The sequence below is a fragment of the Gopherus evgoodei genome, chromosome 1 (genome assembly GCF_007399415.2).
Source record: "Gopherus evgoodei ecotype Sinaloan lineage chromosome 1, rGopEvg1_v1.p, whole genome shotgun sequence".
NCBI classification, from domain to species: Eukaryota; Metazoa; Chordata; order Testudines; family Testudinidae; genus Gopherus; species Gopherus evgoodei.
This window is the reverse complement of record NC_044322.1, coordinates 95536905-95561734: the sequence shown is the minus strand read 5'-3', so window position 1 is coordinate 95561734 and position 24830 is coordinate 95536905. Positions and strand designations below refer to the sequence as shown.

The 24830-nt window shown below is 39.9% G+C and overlaps 1 protein-coding gene across 2 annotated transcripts in view; it reads left to right on the top strand.

The window, feature by feature from the left end:
- The window catches only part of UGGT2 (UDP-glucose glycoprotein glucosyltransferase 2), a 292503-nt gene that overhangs the window by 122734 nt on the left and 144939 nt on the right, over nucleotides 1-24830 (top strand). Inside the window, exons 16-23 of one of the 2 annotated variants that reach the window (XM_030567556.1) lie at nucleotides 3214-3345; nucleotides 5548-5712; nucleotides 8787-8910; nucleotides 8990-9088; nucleotides 10742-10836; nucleotides 16474-16680; nucleotides 17737-17775; nucleotides 20903-21034. In XM_030567556.1, the coding sequence (XP_030423416.1) occupies nucleotides 3214-3345; nucleotides 5548-5712; nucleotides 8787-8910; nucleotides 8990-9088; nucleotides 10742-10836; nucleotides 16474-16680; nucleotides 17737-17775; nucleotides 20903-21034 (993 nt within the window). The remainder of the gene's footprint in view (nucleotides 1-3213; nucleotides 3346-5547; nucleotides 5713-8786; nucleotides 8911-8989; nucleotides 9089-10741; nucleotides 10837-16473; nucleotides 16681-17736; nucleotides 17776-20902; nucleotides 21035-24830) is intronic. The other variant, XM_030567566.1, reaches the window with a different exon arrangement.

Sequence of the window (24830 nt, the reverse complement as noted above, 5' to 3'; positions counted from 1 at the left end):
GGGGGGGCATTGGATTGTGACATACCCCCCCTTGATCCGAATCAACATTTTGTTGGGAGGGGTCACCAGTTAGGTTTTCATTTTCCCCCTAGTATGGTGGTGAGGCTTACTATTGGCCTTTTATATAAACAGCAATATAGTATATATAAAATTATTAGGACAGCAACAATTGCATACACTAGCCAGTAATGACTTTTGGCTTTATTAGTTATATAGCATAATACATCCCCCCGTTGGCACAGATGCCCCACTCGAATGGTGGCAAACGCAGCTTTCTCCTGGTTAAACATATGTCATAATACTGTGAAGGAGGAGGCATTTGTCTGGAATACTGAAAGCTGGTTTTGAGTGTGTGCTAATGGAGGAAACACTGGGTGTTGTTTATGAAAAATTGAACACAACATAGTTAGAAACATTAACAGTTTGTTGCAGAACGGCGGGCCAATGCACCAAAAAATTTGGTGTTTGTGACCTTAACAGTAAATTAAGAGGCAACTTGGGGTCGGTGGTTTTCCAGACACACGCTGATGTATTGGTAAACAGATGTGTTGTGATGGGGGCATATTTTGATGCCTCCTCTTTTTAATAGATGTGTCAAGGTTCCTTCCCCACTCTGAACTTTAGGGTACAGATGTGGGAGACCTGCATGAGCAGCTCTAAGCTCAATTAACAGCTTAGATCTGGTCTGGCTGCCACGACCCCCAAGCACTCCCTTCCCTGGGTAGCCCTGAGAGACTTCACCAATTTCCTAATGAACATAGATCTAAAACCCTTGGATCTTAAAACAAGGAGAAATTAGCCATCTCCCCTCCTTTCTCCCACCAACTCCTGGTGGATCCAGATCAAACCCCCTTGGATCTAAAAACAAGGAAAAATCAATCAGGTTATTTTAAAAAAAAGGCTTTTAATTAAAGAAAAGAAAGGTAAAAGAAAACCCTCTGAGAGGGATTAGCGTACAAGCTACTCTCACAGACAACAGATTCAAAACACAGAGGATGTTCCCCTGGGCAAAAACTTAATTACACCAATGAAAATAGCCAAATACCCAATTTGATTCTTCCTCTAATTGCACAAGACAGATTACAAAGAAATAAACATAAACCTATTTATCCTTTTCTAAAACTTACTACTCTGATAAGAGACTGGTTCCTTGATCTTTTTCACTCCGACTGAAACTGACTAAACAAAGGAAACTTCCCTCCTTCCTTTTGAAACATCTTATTTCCTCATTGGTTCCTCTGGTCAGGTGTCAGCTAGGCTAGGTGAACTTCTTAACCGTTTACAGGTAAAAGAGGCATTAACCCTTAACTATCTGTTTATGACTCGATGTGTCGACCTGCCTTATAAAAGTGGCCTGGCACTGCCCTCTCTTTACACACCATATGAGGGGGTTTTATAGGCCAGAGTTGCCAGGTGTTGCCTTTTGCAATTTATATGTGCTGATAGTCCGAGGATGCAGTCAGCACATACTGCTTAGCTATGTCATTTGGGGGACCCACCTCCCATGCGTTGCGGTGGACTACCCAGTCCCAGAGGCAGCCTTCCCAAAGGCCTGGTTGGATTTTTGTAGCAGGGTCCCATATTTTTTTTATGGGACCGAAAGCCGTGAAGGAGCAGATTATGCCCGTGCACTTTCAATTAGTAAGCTTTCAGAAATGGCGAAAAGGACATTGTCCTCAGGGGATTCCAGAGTGGGGATGAATCTCCCCAAACCAGACTCCATGGAGCACATTCTCCTGTATGCTACAGACTTGTTGGGTTAAATATTGTTGGAGCTGTGAGCATACAGAATCCCATGCTAATTGATCCCCGGCGTTCATTATGGTTTTAATTAATTTCTTTAAGTCCCAGGGGACTCCCTAAGGGGAGGGGGCCATTGGATTGTGACATGGGTAGGGAACTAGCTAAAAGGAAGAAGGCAGCTGGTTATGATGAAAGATGAACTAACCGATTGGAGGGAGGTTACTAGTGGAGTTCCTCAGGGATCAGTCTTGGGACCAGTTATATTGAATATTTTTATTAATGACCTTGGAACAAAAAGTGTCAGTGTGCTAGTGAAATTTTCTCATGATACAAAGATGGGACACATTGTCAATGCAGAGGAGGACTGGAATATTAATCTGGAAAATCTGGATGACCTTCAAGACTGGAGTGACAAAAATGGAATGAAGTTCAGTAGTACAAATACAATGTCATCCACTTAGGGTCTAATAATAAGACTATCTTCGCGAGCCAGGGGCTTATCAGTTGGAAATGATAGAAGAGGAGAGAGACCTGGGTGTATGGGTTGATCACAGAGTGATTATAAGTCACCAGTATGATGTGGCTCTGAAAAAAGCAAATGTGATCCTAGGACGTATCAGGTGAGGCATTTCCAGTAGAGAGAGAGAAGTATTAATACCATTATACAAAGCTCTGGTAAGACCTCATCTGGAATACTGTATATTCTAGTCACCCATGTTCAAGAAACATTAATTCAAACTGGAACAGGTATAGCAAAGAGCTGCTATGATGATCAGAGGAATGGAGGGCCTATCGTAAGAGAGGAGTCTGGAAGAGCTTGGCTTGTTTAGTCTAGCAAAAGGAGGGCAGCGAGGGGTTATGCTTGCTTTCTCTAAATACATTAGGGGAATAAACATGAGGGAGGGTGAAGAGCTATTTAAACTAAAGGACAATATTGGCACAAGAACAAATGATTATAAAGTAGCTATGAACACATGGAGGCTGGAAATTAGAAGGTGTTTATCCACTGGAAGAGTGAGGTTCTGGAGCAGCCTCCCAATAGGAGCTGTGAGGGCAAACAATGTAATTAGTTTTAAGAGAGAGCTGGACAAATGTATAAATGGGACTATATGACAAGATTGCTTGTGATGGTGGGGGACAGAGCTCACTAGCCAGGGGTGGAGGAGCATCTCTTCTAGTTGTTGTCTTTTGTTTCTAAAGTTCATGCTAAGACTGAACAGGGAGTAGAAAGGAATTCCCAGTCACTAAAACTATTGCTAACTGACCTGGAGTATTGGATGTACTTTCCTCTGCAGTATAAGATATTAACCACTGCCAGAGATAGGATAGTAGACTAATTAGACTAGTGATCTGATGGCAAATCCTATATTCTACTTAAAAACAATGTATATTGTTATGATAAATGATAAAGTAATATTAATATATAGGGTAAAATAGCTTTGGTTTTTATCTGTTTTATAATTTTCACAGATGTACCATGAAATGAAAGATGGAGAAGTTTTTACTGTGAACCATGTGAGGAATGTTCTTAGAAGTGAGTTCCCTCATGCTGATATTCAGAGTATACTGGGTGTTGACTCTGAATATGATGAGAAAAGGAAGGTATGTTAAGAAAATACTTGCAAGAAATAGTAATCTGCACAGAGACCAGTTTTGCGTTTAATGATTTCTAAGAGTTAAAACACTTAAATGCAATGGGGTTGCAATTTTTTCCAGACTATTGCAATGTTGGAAGGGTCCATTGGATTATTGTCCTCAAGAATAATATTTAATGCTGACTTCTATCTACTGTATATATCTGCTACTATTAATGGTACCTAGTGATAAGCTTATTAGATGTGTATCATTTGCGATAGGTGGTAGGATACCCAAGCAGCCTGGCTAAAGAAGAAATTCTATCTTCTGGGCAAATCATATCTTCCTGGGAAAGAATCTGCCTGGTGGATATGGCCATTCTGACTCAGAATCACAAGATTCCTAGTGTCAGAGACTGAAGAGGTAGCAAAGGCACAAACATACATCATTCATTTGTATGTGCATGTAATGCTGAACAATCAGGGAGATTGCCAGGGAACTTTTTCAAGCCCTCACCTGATTCTGAGGGGAAATGAGGTTTATGTTCTTTAGAAAGTGACTATGTACTGTGAACATTTTGCTTCCAGTCATGACATCATAAATTATAAGGATTACATATGTGGTAAGCTGAAATGCACATACAGTTGACTGGTAAATGAAAACAAGAGGCCTTCTATAGGGAATTATCTGTGCAGTCCCCAGACTAGAATGTAAGTCTTGAGTTCCAAGATTATCTAGAAGATTTTAGAGATGCATACCCTCTTGCTGATATGAATGTTCAGTGAGAGACTAAGGGCAAATCTTCCAAATAAAAAAAATAACATTTTTATAATTTATTCTCACAATTTTAGTTCGATGTAGCCAGGATTTATGATTTGAAGTATAATGTTGCAATCATTCTGTAGTTAATTTAAGCACCAGATCACATACACTGGAGGTGGGCATTCTAAGGGCTGGTTTACACTAGGGGGGGAAATCGATCTAAAATACGCAACTTCAGTTACGTGAATAGTGTAACTGAAGTCAAAGTATCTTAGATTGAGTTACCTAACATCCTCACGGCGCGGGATCGACGTCCTTGGCTCCCCCGGTCGATTCCGCTACCGCTGTTTGCATTGATGGAGTTCCGGAGTCGACAGGAGCTCGTTCGGGGATCGATATATCGTGTCTAGATGAGACGCTATATATCGATCCCTGAGAAATTGATTGCTACCCGCCAATACGGCGGGTAGTGAAGACATAGCCTTACTGAGATATGAGGTGTAGGATGTATCCTATCAAATTTAAGCCCATTTTATTTTTTCATACATTGATTTTCCTATACTGAAATCTTACTGAATTGGCCTTCTTGTTGTAGGATTATTGGTAAATTGGAGTAGAATTCTTTTATAGAGGGTCACATTGTTGGCATAAAGTGAAACTGTGTTGTTTTTTCTGTTAATTTGGATTCCTGTAATTTTCAGATGTGAAACATTTTTCCAAAGCAAAGACTTGCTCTGACAATTGGAGCAAATATGTCTATCTTGAAACTTATAGTTTCTGTTATCAGTAGTTGCTTCTTCTATTATCAATAGATGTTTCTTTAAAAAAAGTATTCTGTAATTTGTAATCAAAGGTCTGTGTTGAAGATATATCAATATACCATTAAATAAAGGTCAATCACTGTGTGTAGAGGAAAGTCACCATACTTCCCTGTTGGTGAAGTTCAGAGTGGCAGAGTTAAAAGAAATAGTAAATAGAGCGCTGAATTTTATGCATAGTACTTGAAGGGAATATTTTCTTCTATTATAATAATGTAGGTAATTTTCTGCAGAAGTCCATACAAGCATTATTTTCAACCATGTCTGATCTGTAAAATTATCTGTGCTTTATTTGATTAATATTCTTTAAATAATGCCTGATAAATAATAGCTCTTAGCAAGACTGCCACAGAGTGATATAAAAACAAAGGTTTAAAAAAACCTTGATATGAATTTACAGGAGTTTTTGTCTCTCCTTTTTGATAAATGTGTGCTTCAGGTACTATTTAACTGATTAATTTTTCCAAGCTGCTTTCTGAAAAATCCTAACAGAATTGTGAGTTCAGTTTACTCATTATGACTCATGTAAAAGTAGGCCACAACACAGAGTGCTTGGACATTAGTGTTCATTGTCTCTTAATATTAGTTTTCTTTCTTACTACAGTCAGCCACATTCTGTTTAACTCTGTGATATTTCTGATTTGAATAGGCAGGAGCAACCTTCTATAAAAAGACAGGCCTTGGTCCATTGCCTCAAGCTCTGTTCAATGGTGTGCCCTTTAATGGTGAAGAGATGGCTGCTGCAGAGTTAGAAACAGTTATTCTTCAGAGGATCACTGATGCCATGGGGTTCTTCCAGAGGGCAGTTTTCATGGTATGCTTAGCATTTATGAAAAAATGTAAGGTGAAATACTTATCAATAGATTGTTACAGTCATGATTACTACCTATATTTTTTATAATGAGGTAATTTGAAATTATTGTTATGAAAGCTGAAATGACATCATTAATTTGCATTCATGAATTTGAAACTTAATGCATATTGATTATTGAAACTCTAAGGTTTGAGTAAGTACATGTTAATCTTTGAGATGTTTTCAGCCAAGAAGTGAAGAGAAATTGTAGCTATTCATAAGAAAATGAGGACCTCAGATGTTAAAATCTCTTGTATATAAATAATACACACTTCTTTTCAGTTTAAGCAGTCTCTCTTAGCATTCAATATATAAAAGTTCTAAACTAAACAGAAACATAAATTCATACAAATTCATCCATCCATCCTGTGCTGTCATACGAGTGTAATTTGTAAACCATGTATGTATAAAAGTCAAAAATGGCTGACAGTTTAAAAATTGGATGGTTACACATGTGAATGTCCCAGTGATTATTCAACCTGGTGATACTCTAAACATAAAGAGTTCTCAGTCATGCTTACAGCTGTTTCCATCACTTCATGCTGACTCCACAGATATTCTAGGCTTCCAAGTGGGGTTACTGTATGTGCTGGATATATTGTTGTGTGGGCAGTTGTGTTGATTTGTGTCTAGGGGATTAGACTGGGAGAATTGTGTTGATTTGTGCAAGTGGCAAATGAGGGCTATGTGCTTCCCTGAGGGGCTATATGTGTTGGGGGGCATTTTTGTGTGCTGGTAGTGTTGTGGTATTGGAGTTGTGTTGTGCTGGGAAAGTTCTGTGGGTGTCAAATAAGGGATGTGTGCTGCCATGAGGCGCTCTGTGTGTTTGGGATTCTTCTTTGAGTGGCTTTGCATATTCCCACTTATGAGTACTGTGCTGCCTGGTGGTGCCTACTGGTAAAACCTTCTCCAAGCAGTGCTTTCCGGATCTCACACGTGCCCACTACTAGTCAGTCCCTAGATGCCTTTGAATGTCCCTGAGAGCAGGGGCTCTGCTGTGCCTACCACCTCAATTCTTTCTGAAAGTGAACCACTTCAGTCCTTTCGACCCAGGGTTTTCTCCATTTTTATTGCCTTGTTAACTTTATAACTATAGTTGTTTGTTCTTAGTATAACTTGTAGCAGAGAATAGTTTTTGGTATGGATCGTGTATACATTTATAAAGTTGGTTCCATGTGTTATGGGAGAACTGCAAAAGAAAAAGATGTTCTCAAAGAGATGTGTTTCATGCCCTGTTGTTTTCCCTACATTGGACTAACATGTAAAGTGTTTTAAATATCTGGGCAAAGGACACTCTCTGTCTCTGAGTGCTCCATTTAGGGTGACCAGACAGCAAGTGTGAAAAATCAGGGGGTAACAGGAGCCTCTATAAGAAAAAGACTCAAAAATCGGGACTGTCCCTATAAAATCAGGACATCTGGTCACCTTAGTTCCATTTGCTGATCTTTCACTCCCAAGCTCACAAGGACAGGTGTACAAGGCTTCAGGTGCTGCTGCTGCTGCTTCAAATGCTGGTTCCTATGTGTATTCCACTGTGGGTACACATGTACTCTGCACCTGGAGTTGGAGAATTCTTAAAAGCAGTATTCATTGGTCTGTGCATGTGCTCTCGCTACCCTCATGCCTCCAATTGTGGTGGAGCAACCTAACTGCCTTTCCAGTTCCTTCTTACCAGCGCATGACCTGGTTCTAAACCTCCAGTGTCCTGACCTTTGTCTTCATTTATTCTTCGACCTATAGGTAGGTAGATAGCATATTTTGTAAGTAGTTTAGATTTTTACTCTATAGTTTTAGCTAATTTTTCTAGTTAGATTCCCTGTCCCATTCCCCCTCTCTCGACTGTATCCCTGTTATACGCACTGGACTGTGCTCAGGACTCCGGGCTTAAAAATCTGTACCTCCTGACCCACACTCTTTCTTGGTCAGCAATGACTGTCAACACTGTCTGTAGTGCCTTAGGGAACTTACATTGCAGCAGGGAGCAGTATCTGCCACTCTTTTCCCAGTTGCACCTGTGACAGGAAGGAACTTCATCTTAAGAAGAACCTCATGGAGAAAGCCACAGGGCCCTCTGGACCCCCAGGCCAGGAGGGACTCCCATAGTACATCAGCCTTACTCAGTAAGGAGTGCAACTCCTGCCACAAGGTCTGACTTAAGAAAAAGGAATCTGCTCCCAGAGATCCCCTGTTGGGGTCTTGTCGGGAAGGCAGGGAACCTTCATAAATGCAAGAGCAAATTCTCCTCTAAATTCGTTTCAAGAAGTCAGATACAATCCTACCTAAGTCAAGCAAATCTTCTCGCTCAGTTCATGAGGACTTAGAACATCCTAAGTTTCGGGGTCATGACAAGGAAGCCCACAAATCCAGTGGCACTCCTCCGCCTCAATACTGCAGAAGCCACCACGGTTGACTCTGACATCTATGTAGGTACCATTTAGTCCAGAGCCAGAAGAGGCTTCCATATCAGCTGCGCCGTACCGATACTACCTCAGTATCAATCACGCCAGAGGTGTTTGCAGCTGCCAGGGATCTCCTCTTGCTGGCATGGTGTGAGTTCATAGATTCCAAGGCCAGGAGGGACCATTATGTTCATCTGCTCTGACCTTCTATATAATATAGGACATAGAATTTCTCTAGAGCATATTTTTTTAGAAAACATCCACTCTTAATTTAAAATTTGTCAGCGATGGAGTATTCACCATGACCCTTGGTAAATTGATCTAATAGATGCATGCCATGCTGTCATGTGGATGTAATTCATAAAGTCACAGTGGCTTGAGAACTTAAAAATTGGACAGTAGCAGCCCTCAGATCCCACTCATGATTGAATCTGGTGATCTTCTGGACAAAAACAACTCTCAGCCATGCTTGTAGCTGTTTCTATCTCTTCGCACTAACACTGCAGATATTCTAGGCTTCAGACTGACACACAGAGAGACAATCCTGAATTTTATTTTATAGATAAATGCTCATCTTGTATTTATCTTAAAATTATTACATTAATGGAAAAGTGGGATTTATTTTTGCTATTACAGGGTTTGCTAAACGATCATATGGATGCAGTAGATTTCCTCATGGATCAGCATAATGTAGTTTCCCGTATAAATCCCATTATTCTTGGCACTAAGAGAAGATACATAAATTTCATATCCATGTCAGGTAAATGCTTTTCTTGCCTGTTTAGTTATCATGTTTTTTCCAACTCCTAATTGTAACACATTTATATTTAACTTTGCAGTTCCTGTTGGCGTAGAAGATTTCTCTACTTTTTCCTTTTTGGACTCACAAGATAAGAGTGCTGTAATTTCACAGAACATGAAGTATTTAACAAAAAAGGGTAAATTTATTTTGTACAACCTTTTAACTATATAATGCTGTTTGCTTACAGTTATGACAGTAATGCATACAAGTGAGTAATTATGTGGAAATTCAGAATAATAAAGAAATGTTAGTGGTGGTTGAGGTGAATATATATACAAAGACTGGTCTAGGAAGGATCTGTGTGAGCCCTGATTTTTGTATTTTATGCAACATCCAAAATCTCTTGGGATAGTAAGCTTGTTTGATGATGGGATTGAAGTCGCTATCAAAGTTGTTAAAACAATAGCCTTATTGTATTAGATTATTTTAAAGCAAAAAGTAATCATGAGAAGCAATCTGATTGCTTGAAACCAAAAAAGTGACAGAGTGTTTTACTTAATTTTGCAAATCTGTCTTTAATTTTCCTCCCAAAGAGGAATCTGACCCCATGTTATTCACATGTCTAATGCCTCGTTTTTTCCTATAGATGTAGGCAAAAAGTATTAGAAAGCTTTTGCACCTACAAAAACAGCTTAATATTGCTTTGTTTTGGGAACTCCTTATTCAAATGATTTCAGATTTTCTCCGCAAACTCCAATTATCAGGCTGATATGATTTGACTTGAGGATTTTAGGGAGGATGCAAATTTCAGTTTAAAACAGAAACTTATCTGGAACATTTTCTGTGGAGAAGCAGTAGCCTCTCTATCATATCTATTAATATTAAAATTTACTGGAGGTACTCCAGCCCTTAACTTGTATATTGCTGCTGTTCATGCTAGGTTGACTTTTTCAATTCCTTTTGCCTGTTTTAAAGATCACTCTTTGTTACATTTTTTTCTGTTTACCCTGCTTAGTCTCTACATTTATTATAACTTTGTCTTTGAGGAAGGGGAAATTACTTACTTGAAGTTTCCTGAAGAATATGTTTTGATGGATTAGCACTCATCTGCGTGCTTGCTCTCTGAGTAAAAGGGTTGGCTTCTGTAGCTGTTGGATGTTTTTTGTTTTTTTTGTTGTCTTTGGATTTCTTTTGGCACTGCAATTTAAATATTACTTTGACCATAAAGGAATATTTTTTCTTGCATATTGGAATATTTTTACCTTCAGTTTGAAAGAAACGGATGATTGAAACACTAGAGGTTGGCAATATACTGTTTAGAATTTTAAGTAAGTTCCCACCTCACTAACATGCAGGAGCAGAGACCCCGACCTGTGATGATCTAGATCAGGGTTTTTCAAATGGGTCACTGCTTGTGTAGGGAAAGCCCCTGTCAGGCCAGGCTGGTGTGTTTACCTGCCCCATCCGCAGGTCTGGCTGATTGTGGCTCCCACTGGCTGCGGATCGCTACTCAGGGCCAATGGGAGCTGCTGGAAGTGTTGCAGGGGCCAATGGGAGCTGCAATCGGCCGGACCTGCGGACAGGGCAGGTAAACACACGGGCCCAGCCTGCCAGGGGCTTTCCCTACACAAGCGGCAACTCCTGTTTGAGAAACCCTGATCTAGATAAGAAGTAATGTGTAGCAGCACATCACAGGACAGAATAATGTTATTAAATAAATATTGATGTTTATCATCTGATTATGTTATATTGATGAGAGCCTTTCCTTGATTTTGTTATTTGGAAATATTGTTATCTACTTAAACTTTTTAGAATAAAATTCTTTTACTAGGTTATTTGTTATTTTCAGATGAAGATGTAATATATGCAGTTACCATCTGGATTATTGCTGATTTTGACAAGCCAGCTGGGAGATATCTGCTTTCTAAAGCTTTGAAACACCTGGTGAGTTTTTAACAATTCCTATCGGAAAATAATTATTTTAAATATCTGCGATTATGGAGATATGAATACTGTCCACAGCTCTGTTTATTAAATTATAGCAGATATGAAAGTAATCTTAATTTAAGAAACAAAGATATATAATACTTATTGGCAGATTTAGTAAAATAATACAACATTTTAATAGACTAATAATTAGTTTCATGGAAACGTGAAGGGTCTTCTGCATTTGAGATTGCTTATTTCTGTTAGTTCTGTGGTATTTTCAACAGGATTTAAAAGACTACAAGTAAATGCCATATGAACATTAATAGCAAAAGGGACTTTCTGGATCATATAGAAGACAGAATTACTCAATCCATCTCCCTTGGAAGTTTCTTAAATGATGATCTCTGTCTGTTTTCCAAAACTCTTTTTGGATTGTTTAGAAGAGAGGACAAAATGTTTTACTTGTGTAGTAAACTGTAACACAAATTTTAATACTTTATCTCTAAAATTTGCAGTCAAAGGTTATGTCTGCACTATGAGCCAGAGGGATGAGCATACATATACTCATGCTAGATCGATAAGAGCTAGCGTAAGTATGAATAATAGTGTAGCTTTGAAAGCGGCAGCATGGCTGAACCATGCCATATACCAGGGGTCGGCAACCTATGGCATGCACACCAAAGGCAGCACACGAGCTGATTTTCTGTGGCACTCACACAGCCTGGGTCCTGGCCACAGGTCCGGGGGCTCTGCATTTTAATTTTAATTTTAAATGAAGCTTCTGAAACATTTTGAAACCGTATTTACTTTACATGTAACAATAGTTTGGTTATATATTATAGACTTACAGAAAGAGACCTTCTAAAAAGATTAAAATGTATTACTGTAAAAGCAGCAAAGAATCCTGTGGCACCTTATAGACTAACAGACGTTTTGGAGCATGAGCTTTCGTGGGTGAATACCCACTTCGTCAGATGCATGTAGTGGAAATTTCCAGGGGCAGGTATATATATGCTAGCAAGCAAGCTAGAGATAACGAGGTCAGTTCAATCAGGGAGGATGGGGCCCTGTTCTAGCAGCTGAGGTGTGAAAACCAAGAGAGGAGAAACTGGTTCTGTAGTTGGCAAGCCAGTCACAGTCTTTGTTCAATCCTGAGCTGATGGTGTCAAATTTGCAGATGAACTGAAGCTCAGCAGTTTATCTTTGAAGTCTGGTCCTGAAGTTTTTTTGCTGCAGGATGGCCACCTTAAGGTCTGCTATAGTGTGGCCAGGGAGGTTGAAGTGCTCTCCTACAGGTTTTTGTATATTGCCATTCCTAATGTCTGATTTGTGTCCATTTATCCTTTTCCGTAGAGACTGTCCAGTTTGGCCGATGTACATAGCAGAGGGGCATTGCTGGCATATGATGGCGTATATTACATTGGTGGATGTGCAGGTGAATGAACCAGTGATGGTGTGGCTGATCTGGTTAGGTCCTGTGATGGTGTCGCTGGTGTAGATATGTGGGCAGATTTGGCATCGAGGTTTGTTGCATTGATTGGTTCCTGAGCTAGAGTTATTATGGTGCGGTGTGCAGTTACTGGTGAGAATGTTTCAGGTTGGCTGGTTGTCTGTGGGCAAGGACTGACCTGCCACCCAAGGCCTGTGAAAATGTGGGATCATTGTCCAGGATGGGTTGTAGATCCTTGATGATGCGTTGGAGGGGTTTTAGCTGGGGGCTGTATGTGATGGCCAGTGGAGTCCTGTTGGTTTCTTTCTTGGGTTTGTCTTGCAGTAGGAGTTGGTTTCTTTCTTGGGTTTGTCTTGTCAGATCAACAGAGCCAGACGCGTACCCAGAAGCCTCCTACTGCAAGACAAACCCAAGAAAGAAACCAACAGGACTCCACTGGCCATCACATACAGCCCCCAGCTAAAACCCCTCCAACGCATCATCAAGGATCTACAACCCATCCTGGACAATGATCCCACACTTTCACAGGCCTTGGGTGGCAGGCCAGTCCTTGCCCACAGACAACCAGCCAACCTGAAACATATTCTCACCAGTAACTGCACACCGCACCATAATAACTCTAGCTCAGGAACCAATCCATGCAACAAACCTCGATGCCAACTCTGCCCACCTATCTACACCAGCGACACCATCACAGGACCTAACCAGATCAGCCACACCATCACTGGTTCATTCACCTGCACATCCACCAATGTAATATACGCCATCATATGCCAGCAATGCCCCTCTGCTATGTACATCGGCCAAACTGGACAGTCTCTACGGAAAAGGATAAATGGACACAAATCAGACATTAGGAATGGCAATATACAAAAACCTGTAGGAGAGCACTTCAACCTCCCTGGCCACACTATAGCAGACCTTAAGGTGGCCATCCTGCAGCAAAAAAACTTCAGGACCAGACTTCAAAGATAAACTGCTGAGCTTCAGTTCATCTGCAAATTTGACACCATCAGCTCAGGATTGAACAAAGACTGTGACTGGCTTGCCAACTACAGAACCAGTTTCTCCTCTCTTGGTTTTCACACCTCAGCTGCTAGAACAGGGCCCCATCCTCCCTGATTGAACTGACCTCGTTATCTCTAGCTTGCTTGCTAGCATATATATACCTGCCCCTGGAAATTTCCACTACATGCATCTGACGAAGTGGGTATTCACCCACGAAAGCTCATGCTCCAAAACGTCTGTTAGTCTATAAGGTGCCACAGGATTCTTTGCTGCTTTTACAGATCCAGACTAACACGGCTACCCCTCTGATAAATGTATTACTGATACATGAAACCATAAATTAGAGTGAATAAATGAAGATTCGGCACTCCGCTTCTCAAAGGTTGCTGATCCCTGCCATATACGTACCCATGGAATTGGGGCAGATTTGTGCTCGGCACAGCTATTCTATGCTGCTGCTGCTCGCCATGCTACTGTGGCTACACCACTATTTATACTCTGCTAGTGAGAGTATGTGTATGTGAGCTGGGAATCACACCCCTAGCTCATAGTGTAGACATAGCCACACCTAATTATCAGTGGAGAAATTGTAGCATACAGCATAGCTGTCAGGACTACTACTATTACTTATCATTTCCTCATATCCCTGGTTGAGTAGCTACCCAGAGAAGTAATTAGATGGATTGAATAACTGGGATACAGACTGTTTCAAATGTAGGTTGCTAGTTTCAAATACGGTCAATGTTTGTAATCAGCAATAGTCATTGCCATCCAGAGGGTGACTAGCCTATGTGAAATTAGTTGGTAACTTCTTTGTGGATTAAAGACTAACAGCAATTTTCACTAATTGATTCCATTATTGGTGATCACAGAGAAGAAGGCAAGGATTGAATGAGCATGGAGAATGAATTACTTGAGTTCTGCTAAAGGTAGTTGCTGTCAGTCAGGGTTGAAACAGATTGATGTGGCGGCATTAAGAAGCTAACTATCTGTGTCCAGGCTGTGTCTGTTTTGTAGACTTTAATCTTCAGGGTTCTTATTCTAGCACCTTTCACAAACAATTACGTTTTCTTAATATTAAAATTTGACTTGTGTTAGGTGTGCATGAGATAAAACGAATGTTGAGTAGGGAAATAAGGATCCAGTGAAAGAGGTTGACAAAAGAGGTTTAAAAAAAAATAAAATTAATAAAAGTAAATTTACTACTCATTGATGAGTCCAGTATTTAGTGCACATGTAAGCTCCAGGAGGGAAAATGGAGCTTTTCTTATATTGTTATTTACTGTGGATAATGAGGGACACGTGTCAGAACTGGCTATCAGTTCCTGCCACCAGAAAAAAATATCTCCAGAGGCAGAAATTCTAGAACAAGTGGAAAAAAAATGAAAGCAATTTAAAACAAGTGATGCTCCATGTTCTGTATAGCCTGCATCCCACAACTCAAATATATGAAATATTATTAAAAATACCAAACAAACTAACAAAACATTCCACATGGGAGATGCTTTAGTTGACTAGGAGAGGGGTTGATCTGGATAAATCCCCTTTTCTGTGTGAACCATTCAATCTAGTGGTGTCCAAAATTTTCAGCCTGATGGCCAAACATTTTATTTCAAAGGGTCAAGGAACTGCATCAGTACATTCTCTACCCTGTTTCAATCCTTTGAGTCCATTCAGGAAGCACAAGGGTAGTGGAAACCACCACCAAGTGAAGTCCTTAGAGGGTGTGGAGCTGGCATAAGCAGCTCCTATATCACACTCCTCACAGTCTCTGGCATAAGGGGCATCAGAGGTAGGGAGAGAGAGAGACCAGAATGTGTTGCTCTCCTCCTATTCTAGCTGGAGTATGGCCACTTGGGCATTTCCTTTTTGAAATCAGGGTACAGTTCAGGGTACATAGTCAAGAGCTGCAATTTAGAGACTCAGAGGTCACAGTTTGAATGCCAGTAATTTTATCCTTTACTGCAATACATTTCATTTGCTTCTCCTTGATTTTAGAGAACTAGAAATTCACCTGATCAGCCTGTACTTACTCACTCCTCTCTAAGGAATAATTTCTTATCAATGTTTTCCTCCAAAGGCTTGTGTGGCATCACTGCCTTTAATGAGTATTCAAGATTTTCTTTCTGATTTATGATCAAGATTCGGGGGATAATTAAGTGAATTTCTCCAATTTATTCTCTGCTGAAGTTGACTCTTTTAGAGAAATTTGAGAAAATCCATTGAGCCATTTTTGAAAGTTATGCAAGTGAAATATGGCACATAATTAACACTAATTAAACATGTACTCCTACTGAACTGTCAGAGTACCCAAAAGTAGCCAAAAGTAGTCATTCCACAAAGAATACCTTGTATTTAAAATATTTGTTACAGGGTAAATATCTGCCTACTAGCTGCCTTTTCTATTGCTAACTAAAAGTCTACGTTTAGCAGTCACACATATATTTTTCATTAAAACTAATAGCCAAAAATAAACACTCTGAGGCAGTTGTTCTCCACCTGGGGTAGGTATACCCCTAGGTCAGGGGTTCCCAAACTTGGTTCGTGGCTTTTTCAGGGTAAGCCCCCATTGGCCGTGAACAGTGAACTGTGGCCACTGGGAGCTGCAAGTGGCTGTACCTGCAGACACTCAGGTAAACAAAGCGTCACGCAGCCCGCCTGTGGCTTACCCTGAACAAGTTGTGAACCAAATTTGGGAATCCCTGCCCTAGGGAAACGCAAAGGTCTTCCAGGGGATAGGTCAATTCATCTAGATATTTGCATAGTTTTTCAACAGGCTACATAAAAAGAACTAGCAAAGTTAGTACAAACTAAAATTTCATATAGACAATGAATTGTTTATACTGATGTATATACTATTATACGGTAAGTATCACACTGAAACGTAAGTACAATATTTATATTCCAATCAATTTATTTAATAATTATATGATAAAAATGAGAAATAAGCGAGTGCTGTCACACTTCTGTATTTTTGTATGATTTTGTAAGCAAGTAGTTTTTAAGTGAGGTGAAACTTGGGGTTCGCAAGAAAAATCAGACTCCTGAAAGTGGTTCTGTAGTATGGAAAGGTTGAGAACAATTGTTCTAAGGATATTTCACTGCACAGATGACTAAGATGATAAATATGTAAACATCAGGTGTGAGTAGATTAAATTGGAAGATTGTAATTATATATTTTTCTTTGTTTGCAGAAAACAAGCAGTCATATGCGGCTTGGGATTGTGAACAATCCAATGTCAAAAATAACGGAAGATAACACAGCTGTTGCAAGGGCAATTTTGACTGCCTTTTTAACACAGAAAAACAGCAGCTTAAAAAGTTTCCTAAGTAAGATAGCTAAGGAGGAAACAGCAAAAGCCCTTGCTACAGGAACTAAAATTAATAAATTGCTTGTTCCGGTCAGTAAACAACATTTTATTAAATAATAGTCACTTGATGTCTTTATATAAACTATTGCCCATTTCTTTTTTTCTTTTCATAGATACTTTACGTCAGTTATATGACAGGTGGCACATTTCTATCAGAGACTAACTTCCTGTTGCCTGGTGTCATGAAGCATGAGGTCAAAGGAAGTGATTTTAACCATAAAATAGTTGTTGTTAAGTACAGTTACTGGGGTATCTTGTTTTTATTTTGAAAGATTTTTCTATTATGAAAAATAATAAAACAATTTACTGAACAATGTGGCTATCAGGTCATTGAGAGCCAAATAGCTCTAGTCATCACTGATTTTCTTAAAGCCATTTCTTGATTTGTACTTTTTAAACACTAGATATGTAACTCCTATCTGGAAAGAATTATCAGCTTAATCCAAAAGTTACCGTGCTCCTATTGTAAACTTTCAGTATTGAATTTATTGAGCAATGATTAAGGTTAAGATTTTTTCATTGTTATTTTTAGTAAAAGTCATGGACACGTCGTGGACAATAAACAAAAATTCACAGGACCTTGTGACCTGTCTGTGACTTTTACTAAAAATAACAGGAGTCAGTGGGAGAGGAAAGAGAGGGGAAAAATGACAGCTGGACCCCCATGGTGGAGGCAACTGACAGCAGAAGCCCCACCGCGAGAGGTGAGGAGACTAACAGCCCAAGCCTCACTGTTATGGGGTTGGGGGATATAGCCCTGGCTCCTGCCTGGCCAAAGTCATGGGACTCGAGCTCACAGTCCTGCCTCCACATGCCTCTGGATGGGGCACGCAGCCCAGATCCAGCCATAGCTGTGGAGCAGGGGTGCACAGCTCCAGCTGCAATTGGGACAGGGTAAGGGGTTGCACAGCCCCAGCCTTGGCTGCAGCCACTGACACAACTGAAACCAAAGAAGTCATGGAGGTCTGGTAAAATCACGGAATCTGTGACTTCCGTGACTAAATCGTATCCTTAGCAATGATGGTGATAATCTTCATGGACTGAAGCAACTGAAATTAACAAGAGTGTCAATTACTTAACTTCCAGCAATCATTTTCCATGTCTGTTGACCTTAAAGCAGGGAAGGTAAGTTAATGTGTTTAAAATATGTTTTCTTATATTATTGCTAACTTGAAACACAGTCAGCAATTCCGAGTGAGAGGTCACTTAGATGTCAGCCACCAAGTAACAGCACCAGACTACAATGCTGGTTTCAAAAACAGCTATGTACTTCAATATTATTAATTAGGAAAGCTGCTCAAGAATATATTTAGAAGTTCTTCAAGTGGCCTTTCTATATTTCCATTTATGGGGTGCATTGATTGCGTGCATCTTAGACAATGGAACTCTGGCCACCACAGTTCCTTTCTACCATGTCCAGGAACAGCTCCATGATTTGGCTGGGGTCTGGTTTTCAGTACCTTTTTTAGATTAGAACTGTGGTCCTTTGAGATGTTATTGTCAGTGTGGATACCATGACCCAACCTCTATCCCTTCTTTTGTGGTGCTCAGCCATATGGGCTTTAAATTTTGAGGGAACTGAAGAAAGGTCTTTTTATTGTCCTGTCCTTGATGCCTTTGTACAGGAGCATGAGAAAACACAAGGCACATGCCTGGGTCCCAGTGGAAACTGCTATTAAAAAAACACCCTGTGATGCTTATGCCCACCTAGAATGCAATTCACAAAAACTATATTTTGAAGAACCACAGTTACTTAAGTAACCATTATTTCCTAACCTACTTCAACTCCTCAGAGGAGTCTTATGTCCCCTTCCCCCTTCTCCAGACTTACATCCCTCAGAAAGGACAAGTTTATCATCTGGGCTTGAGTTCACTCCACCTCATGATGTAGGTGATAGAATTGTAATGGATACAGAGTGGACTTGTTCTGTAGATGTGCAAAGGTTTTTACCTAATAATAGGAAAGGGTCTACATATGCTTGTTTTATTAGCAAATGAAAAAGGGTTTTATTATAACTAGAAAATAATATTGTTCCACATGTGGCACCAGTTCAGTCTATATTAGGTTACTGACTATATCTTAAATTTGTTTATCTTTTGTTATCTTGTATGTGGTTACACTGATCTGCATTTTATTTGGGTATTGATAAATCACTGTTTACTCAAGAGCCAATGAGTGAATGTTCTTTTTTTAGTTGTTTAAGACAGTTTTCATAATGGCTTTACTTAAGCAAGAGTCGGTGAACTACAAGTATTAATGATCAGGTGCTAGATTTGGCAGGCCAGTTCTTCAGGCACTTTTTAATTGGGAATCCATGTAATGTGAATACTGAGAGTTAAACTATCCCAGAAGTGGGAATATGCAGAAGGTACTCAAAGAAGAAATTAATATTACTCAACTGTAACCAGACTCTGCATATGTATACTGCCCCGCCTTGCCCCTCTTCCTCTGAGTCCTGATTTCCCGACAGGACCTGAGGGAGATGTGGAAGGAACTGAGGTGGTGGGAGTGCCATGCCTCCTTTTAGGTCTCACCATCAGAGGAGATGGTTTATCCTTATCGATAAACTAGGCAAATACAATTTAGGTGGGGCTACTATAAGGTGGGTGCATAACTGGCTGGATAACCGTACTCAGAGAGTAGTTATTAATGGCTCCCAATCCTGCTGGAAAGGTATAACAAGTGGGGTTCCGCAGGGGTCTGTTTTGGGATTGGCTCTGTTTAATATCTTCATCAACGACTTAGATGTTGGCATAGAAAGTACGCTTATTAAGTTTGCGGACGATACCAAACTGGGAGGGATTGCAACTGCTTTGGAGGACAGGGTCAAAATTCAAAATGATCTGGACAAATTGGAGAAATGGTCTGAGGTAAACAGGATGAAGTTCAATAAAGACAAATGCAAAGTGCTCCACTTAGGAAGGAACAATCAGTTTCACACATACAGAATGGGAAGAGACTGTCTAGAAAGGAGTATGGCAGAAAGAGATCTAGGAGTCATAGTGGACCACAAGCTAAATATGAGTCAACAGTGTGATACTGTTGCAAAAAAAGTAAACGTGATTCTGGGATGCATTAACAGGTGTGTTGTAAACAAGACACGAGAAGTCATTCTTCCGCTCTACTCTGCGCTGGTTAGGCCTCAACTGGAGTATTGTGTCCTGTTCTGGGCACCGCATTTCAAGAAAGATGTGGAGAAATTGGAGAGGGTCCAGAGAAGAGCAACAAGAATGATTAAAGGTCTTGAGAACATGACCTATGAAGGAAAGCTGAAAGAATTGGGTTTGTTTAGTTTGGAAAAGAGAAGACTGAGAGGGGACATGATAGCAGTTTTCAGGCATCTAAAAGGGTGTCATCAGGAGGAGGGAGAAAACTTGTTCACCTTAGCCTCTAATGATAGAACAAGAAGCAATGGGCTTTAACTTACAGCAAGGGAGATTTAGATTGGACATTAGGAAAAAGTTCCTAACTGTCAGAGTAGTTAAACACTGGAATAAATTGCCTAGGGAGGTTGTGGAATCTCCATCTCTGGAGATATTTAAGAGTGGGTTAGATAAATGTCTATCGGGGATGGTCTAGACAGTATTTGGTCCTGCCATGAGGGCAGAGGACTGGACTCAATGACCTCTCAAGGTCCCTTCCAGTCCTAGAGTCTATGAATCTATGAAGGGTGGGAGTGATGCATGAGTTTTCCATCAGGCACTGCTAATTAAAATTTCACCATCTAAACTACACCTGATCAGCTCATCTTACAAGTGTGAATACACAGAGTCCAGTTTGAAGAATTCCAGTTACAAGTGAGTAACTGTCATTTTTATTAATGAGAAATTTTATTTTTTCTCCTTCATAATCCATTTTTTTCTGATTAAGAGTGCAAGATAGGGTAAATTAACAGAATAGTTGACTTTATTGTAGTAAGATTCATGATTCTTTATGTGACAGTGTTCTGAGCACTTACTGGTCAAAAAGTGCTTAAACTCAGGCTAAGCCTGGCTCTTATATTGTGCTGTTGCTCCAAAAGAAAGAAGTATAAATTAGCTGCTTGGGACAGACACAGAGGAATGTAGATATGTAGGGCTTCGCTCCCACGGTTACATGACTGGTCTGAAGCTAAGGCTGGAGGAGTTCGCTCTTGCTTTTATCTTGTTTAGATTTTCATTATAAACAGTTTGAAGAAAACCCTGGCTGACTATCACTGTATTTTGTTTTTGCTGAATTTGGCCACCACCTTACACCTTACTTCTGCTTTAGGGAATGGATGACAGTACTTTTGAGAAGAAATACAACACTTTAGGAGTGGATATAATTCAAACTCACCAAATGTTCTGTCAAGAAGTTCTTAAACTGCTTCCTGGGCAAATGGCTGTTATCAGCAATGGGAGGGTAAGTAAAGAAACAGTTCATTTTCTTATTCTCCATGTATGCTTTCTTTCCTCTCCTTGAACTTTTATGTAATTGTAAGGTCAATGCATTATATTACTTTATTACTCTCCACAGTGTGGTTATTTTTTCTATAGTTCTTTATTACGGATTTCATTTGCAATCATTAACTATGCAGGAACATAGGAAGTGCCATGCTGGAATTGACTGGGGCCCATCTGGTTCACTATCCTGTTTCTGACAGTGTCCAGATGTGTGAAAAGAAGATGTGAGAACTCTGCAATAGTAGTTATGGGATCACCTACCTCCAAGGAAGGTTTCCTCCTAACTCCAATAATTAGAGGTTGTCTTACGCTGCAATGTGAGGGTTTATATCCCTTCCAAAATTCTTTTATAAAAATGTGTATCTTTATAACTTGCTCAATAGTTCTGTCTGAGATTTTTATATATTCTGGAGGTTGTCGAAGGGCCATGCAGGCCTAACCACTGCCATTCTTTTTTATTTTTCTTAGTATGAGTATGTGTGTAAATTGGAGTCTTTGCTGTGCCTGTGGGACTTTTGATTTTATGCTTCATTTCTTTCAAATTGTTATTGTAAAAAGATTTTATTAGTAGTGCTAGATGTTTTTTGCCTCTGAAGCAACAGCTAGGTCTGTGGCTTCCCTCTATCCAGAGAGCGAGATGGAAAGTCCTCTCATGGATCAGTAACTGCATAAAAGACAGAAAACAAAGGGTAGGAATCAGTTATCAGTTTTTTAGAATGAAAAGAGGTAAGTAGTGGTCCCCCAGGGGTCTGTACTGGGAGCAGTGGTGTTCTACATATTCATAAATTATCTGGAAAAATGGGTAAACAGAGAGATGGCAAAATTTGCAGATGATACAAAATTACTCAAGACAGTTATGTCCAAAGCAAACTGAAGAGTTACAAAGGGTCTCACAAGACTGGGTGACTGGGCAACCAATGGCAGATGAAATTCACTGTTGATAAATGCAAAGTAATGCACATTGGAAAACATAATCCCAACTATGCATACAAAATAATTTGGTCTAAATTAGCTGTTACCACTCAAGAAAGAGATCTTGGAATCATTATGCATAATTCTCTGAAAACATCTGTTCAATGTGCAGTGGCAGTCAAAAAAGCTAACAGAATGTTAGGAACTGTTAGGAAAGGGATAGGGATGCATCTGAAGATGTGGTTTTTTACCCACGAAAGCTTATGCCCAAATAAATCTGTTAGTCTTTAAGGTGCCACTGGACTCCTTGTTGTTTTTATGGATACAGACTAACACGGCTACCCCCGATAGGAAAGGCATGGATAATAAGATAGAAAATATCATAATGAACTACATAAATCCACGGTATGCTTACACCTAGAATATTGGATGCAGTTCTGGTCAGCCCAGCTCATAAAATATGTATTAGAATTGGAAAGGTACGGAGAAGGGCAACAAAAATGATTAAGGGTCTAGAGCTTCTGTAAGAGGAGGGATTAAAGACTGGGACTTTTCATCTTGGAAAAGAGATGACTAAGAGGCGAAATGATAGAGGTCTATAAAATCATGACTGGTACTGAGAAAGTGAATGAGGAAGATTATTTACTCCTTCACATAACACAGTAACCAGGGTCACTCAATGAAATTAATGAAATTAATAGTCAGCAGGTTTAAAACAAAGAAGAGGATGTATTTCTTCATACACCACACAGGCAACCTCTGGAACTAATTGCCATGGAATGCTGTGAAGGCCAAAACTATAATAGGGGTCAGAAGTGAATTAAATAAGTTCATGGAGAATAGGTCCATCAATATCTCTGAGTCAAGATGGTCAGGGATGCAACTCCATGCATTGTGCCCCTCTAACCTCTGATTGCCAGCAGCTAGGAGTGGATGATGGGATGGATCACTCAATGATTGCCTGTTCTGTTCATTCCTTCTAAAGCACCTGGCACTGGCCACTGTTGAAAGACCAACAATGGACCATTGGTCTGACCCAATGTGGCCATTCTTCTGTTCTCTGGAGACATTCAAGATTGCATTTGTCTGGATTCTCTTCTGATGTGCAAGTAAAAGAGAAGATCTTTCCTTTGAAGGGGAAGGATTGTTAGGTAACAAAATTGATGAGACCATAGCAAGGTCAGTTGCAAGGTCTGTGGTACTATCACTACCTGCCTTAAAGAAGAGATTCTGTTTTTTGGGCTTCTGACACCAAACACAATACACTAGAACCTCAATCCTTTCTTTTGCTCAGAGGAGATACCAGTCTCATTCTCAGCAATCCTATGTAGCTACCAAAAGACATCTCAAACATGAAACAGGAAGACAGAGCTCTTCTTCAGAGGATCAGTCTCAACCCTTAGCCTCTTGTTCTCAATTTTGACAGATTTGTTGGTAGCGCAGAACCAGTGGCCCAGCCATGCCACTTCTCTTGCACACTGTGACACTTAAATCCATTTTGTGTATATATATAAATAATTAGTATATTTGTGTAGATGGTATAGTTGTTAATGTGAATTTTGGTATTAATTTAATGCCTGTTGGCTTGAAAAATAAATTAAAAAAGAAGTTATCTTTTAGAAATAGAGACTTCCTCAGTACCAGGATTTAGCCAGGATGACTGAATTGAAGTCTTTAGGCTTCAAAACTTGTCCCACTTGTGATGAAGCTGAAAGAAGTCTGTTTTGCCTTAGAGAGAAGCATATCTCCAATAGGTGCTTCATTTGCTATTCCGTTTCTAAGAGGACACAGAAGGCAAGAAAAACCAGCCTTAGATTATTTCCATTAAGCATTTGATGAGAACCTCCTCACAACCAATGGGGGGAAAAGGGCCTACCAGACCTGAATAGCCTTTATAATTGAGTGCTCCTTTGAGTTGTTGCTCAGATCTGAGCTCCTATGCTCACTCTTCAAAGAAATCTCCATCTACTGAGACCAGCAGAGCATCTAAGTCATTCTCTACCCAGTCATCTGAAAGGAATAGGAAGAAATATGGTTCCCACAGCAAGCACAGGTCTAGTTCTTCCCTTTGACCTTGGTGCCTCATAAAGAGAGGTGCAGATCTTCTCAGGCTACTCAGTCAAAAGGTGGTTCATGCTCCAAACTGGGTCCTTCTGACAACCTGACAGAACCCAGTTACCAAGCGATGGTACCATCTGAAGTAGAGCACCATCCTTTGCCTTGTATGATCCATTGGTGCACTTCATGCCAGTGACCCTGGCACCCACACTTCCGGTACTGACCATTATGATATGGTTGCTACCTGCAACAACCGTCTCAACACCGAAGTTTTTCTTGGTACTGAACAATTTGATGGTTACTGCACAGCTTGTGTCACCACTACTGTCTATGACAGTGGTCTCCAAACTTTTTGGATCGTGCACACTTATCAGTAAAAAATTTTTGAGCACGCACCCTCAATATATGTATATTTATTTATGTATAAATTATATATACATGTACTACTATACTAATATATTATGTACATTATAAAACATACACAAAAAAAGAAATTAAAAAAGGATGAAATAAAGATGAAAAAAATTTTATTAACAGTACAAAATCCCTTTTTGCTCTCTCAAAAAATTATTATTAATATTTTTAGTGAGCAATGTGATTGAATATGCTTCATTATTTCTGAACATCTTGGTTTAACACTTTGTGATACAGTGATTCGAAGGTCTGGATTAGGGTTAGGGTGCGGGAGGGTGCTCAAGGTCGGGTGTGGGGTCTGGGAGGGAGTTAGGGTGCGGGAAGGCGCTCAAGGTAGGGGTGCGGGAAAAGGCTTAGTGCTGGGGCAGGCA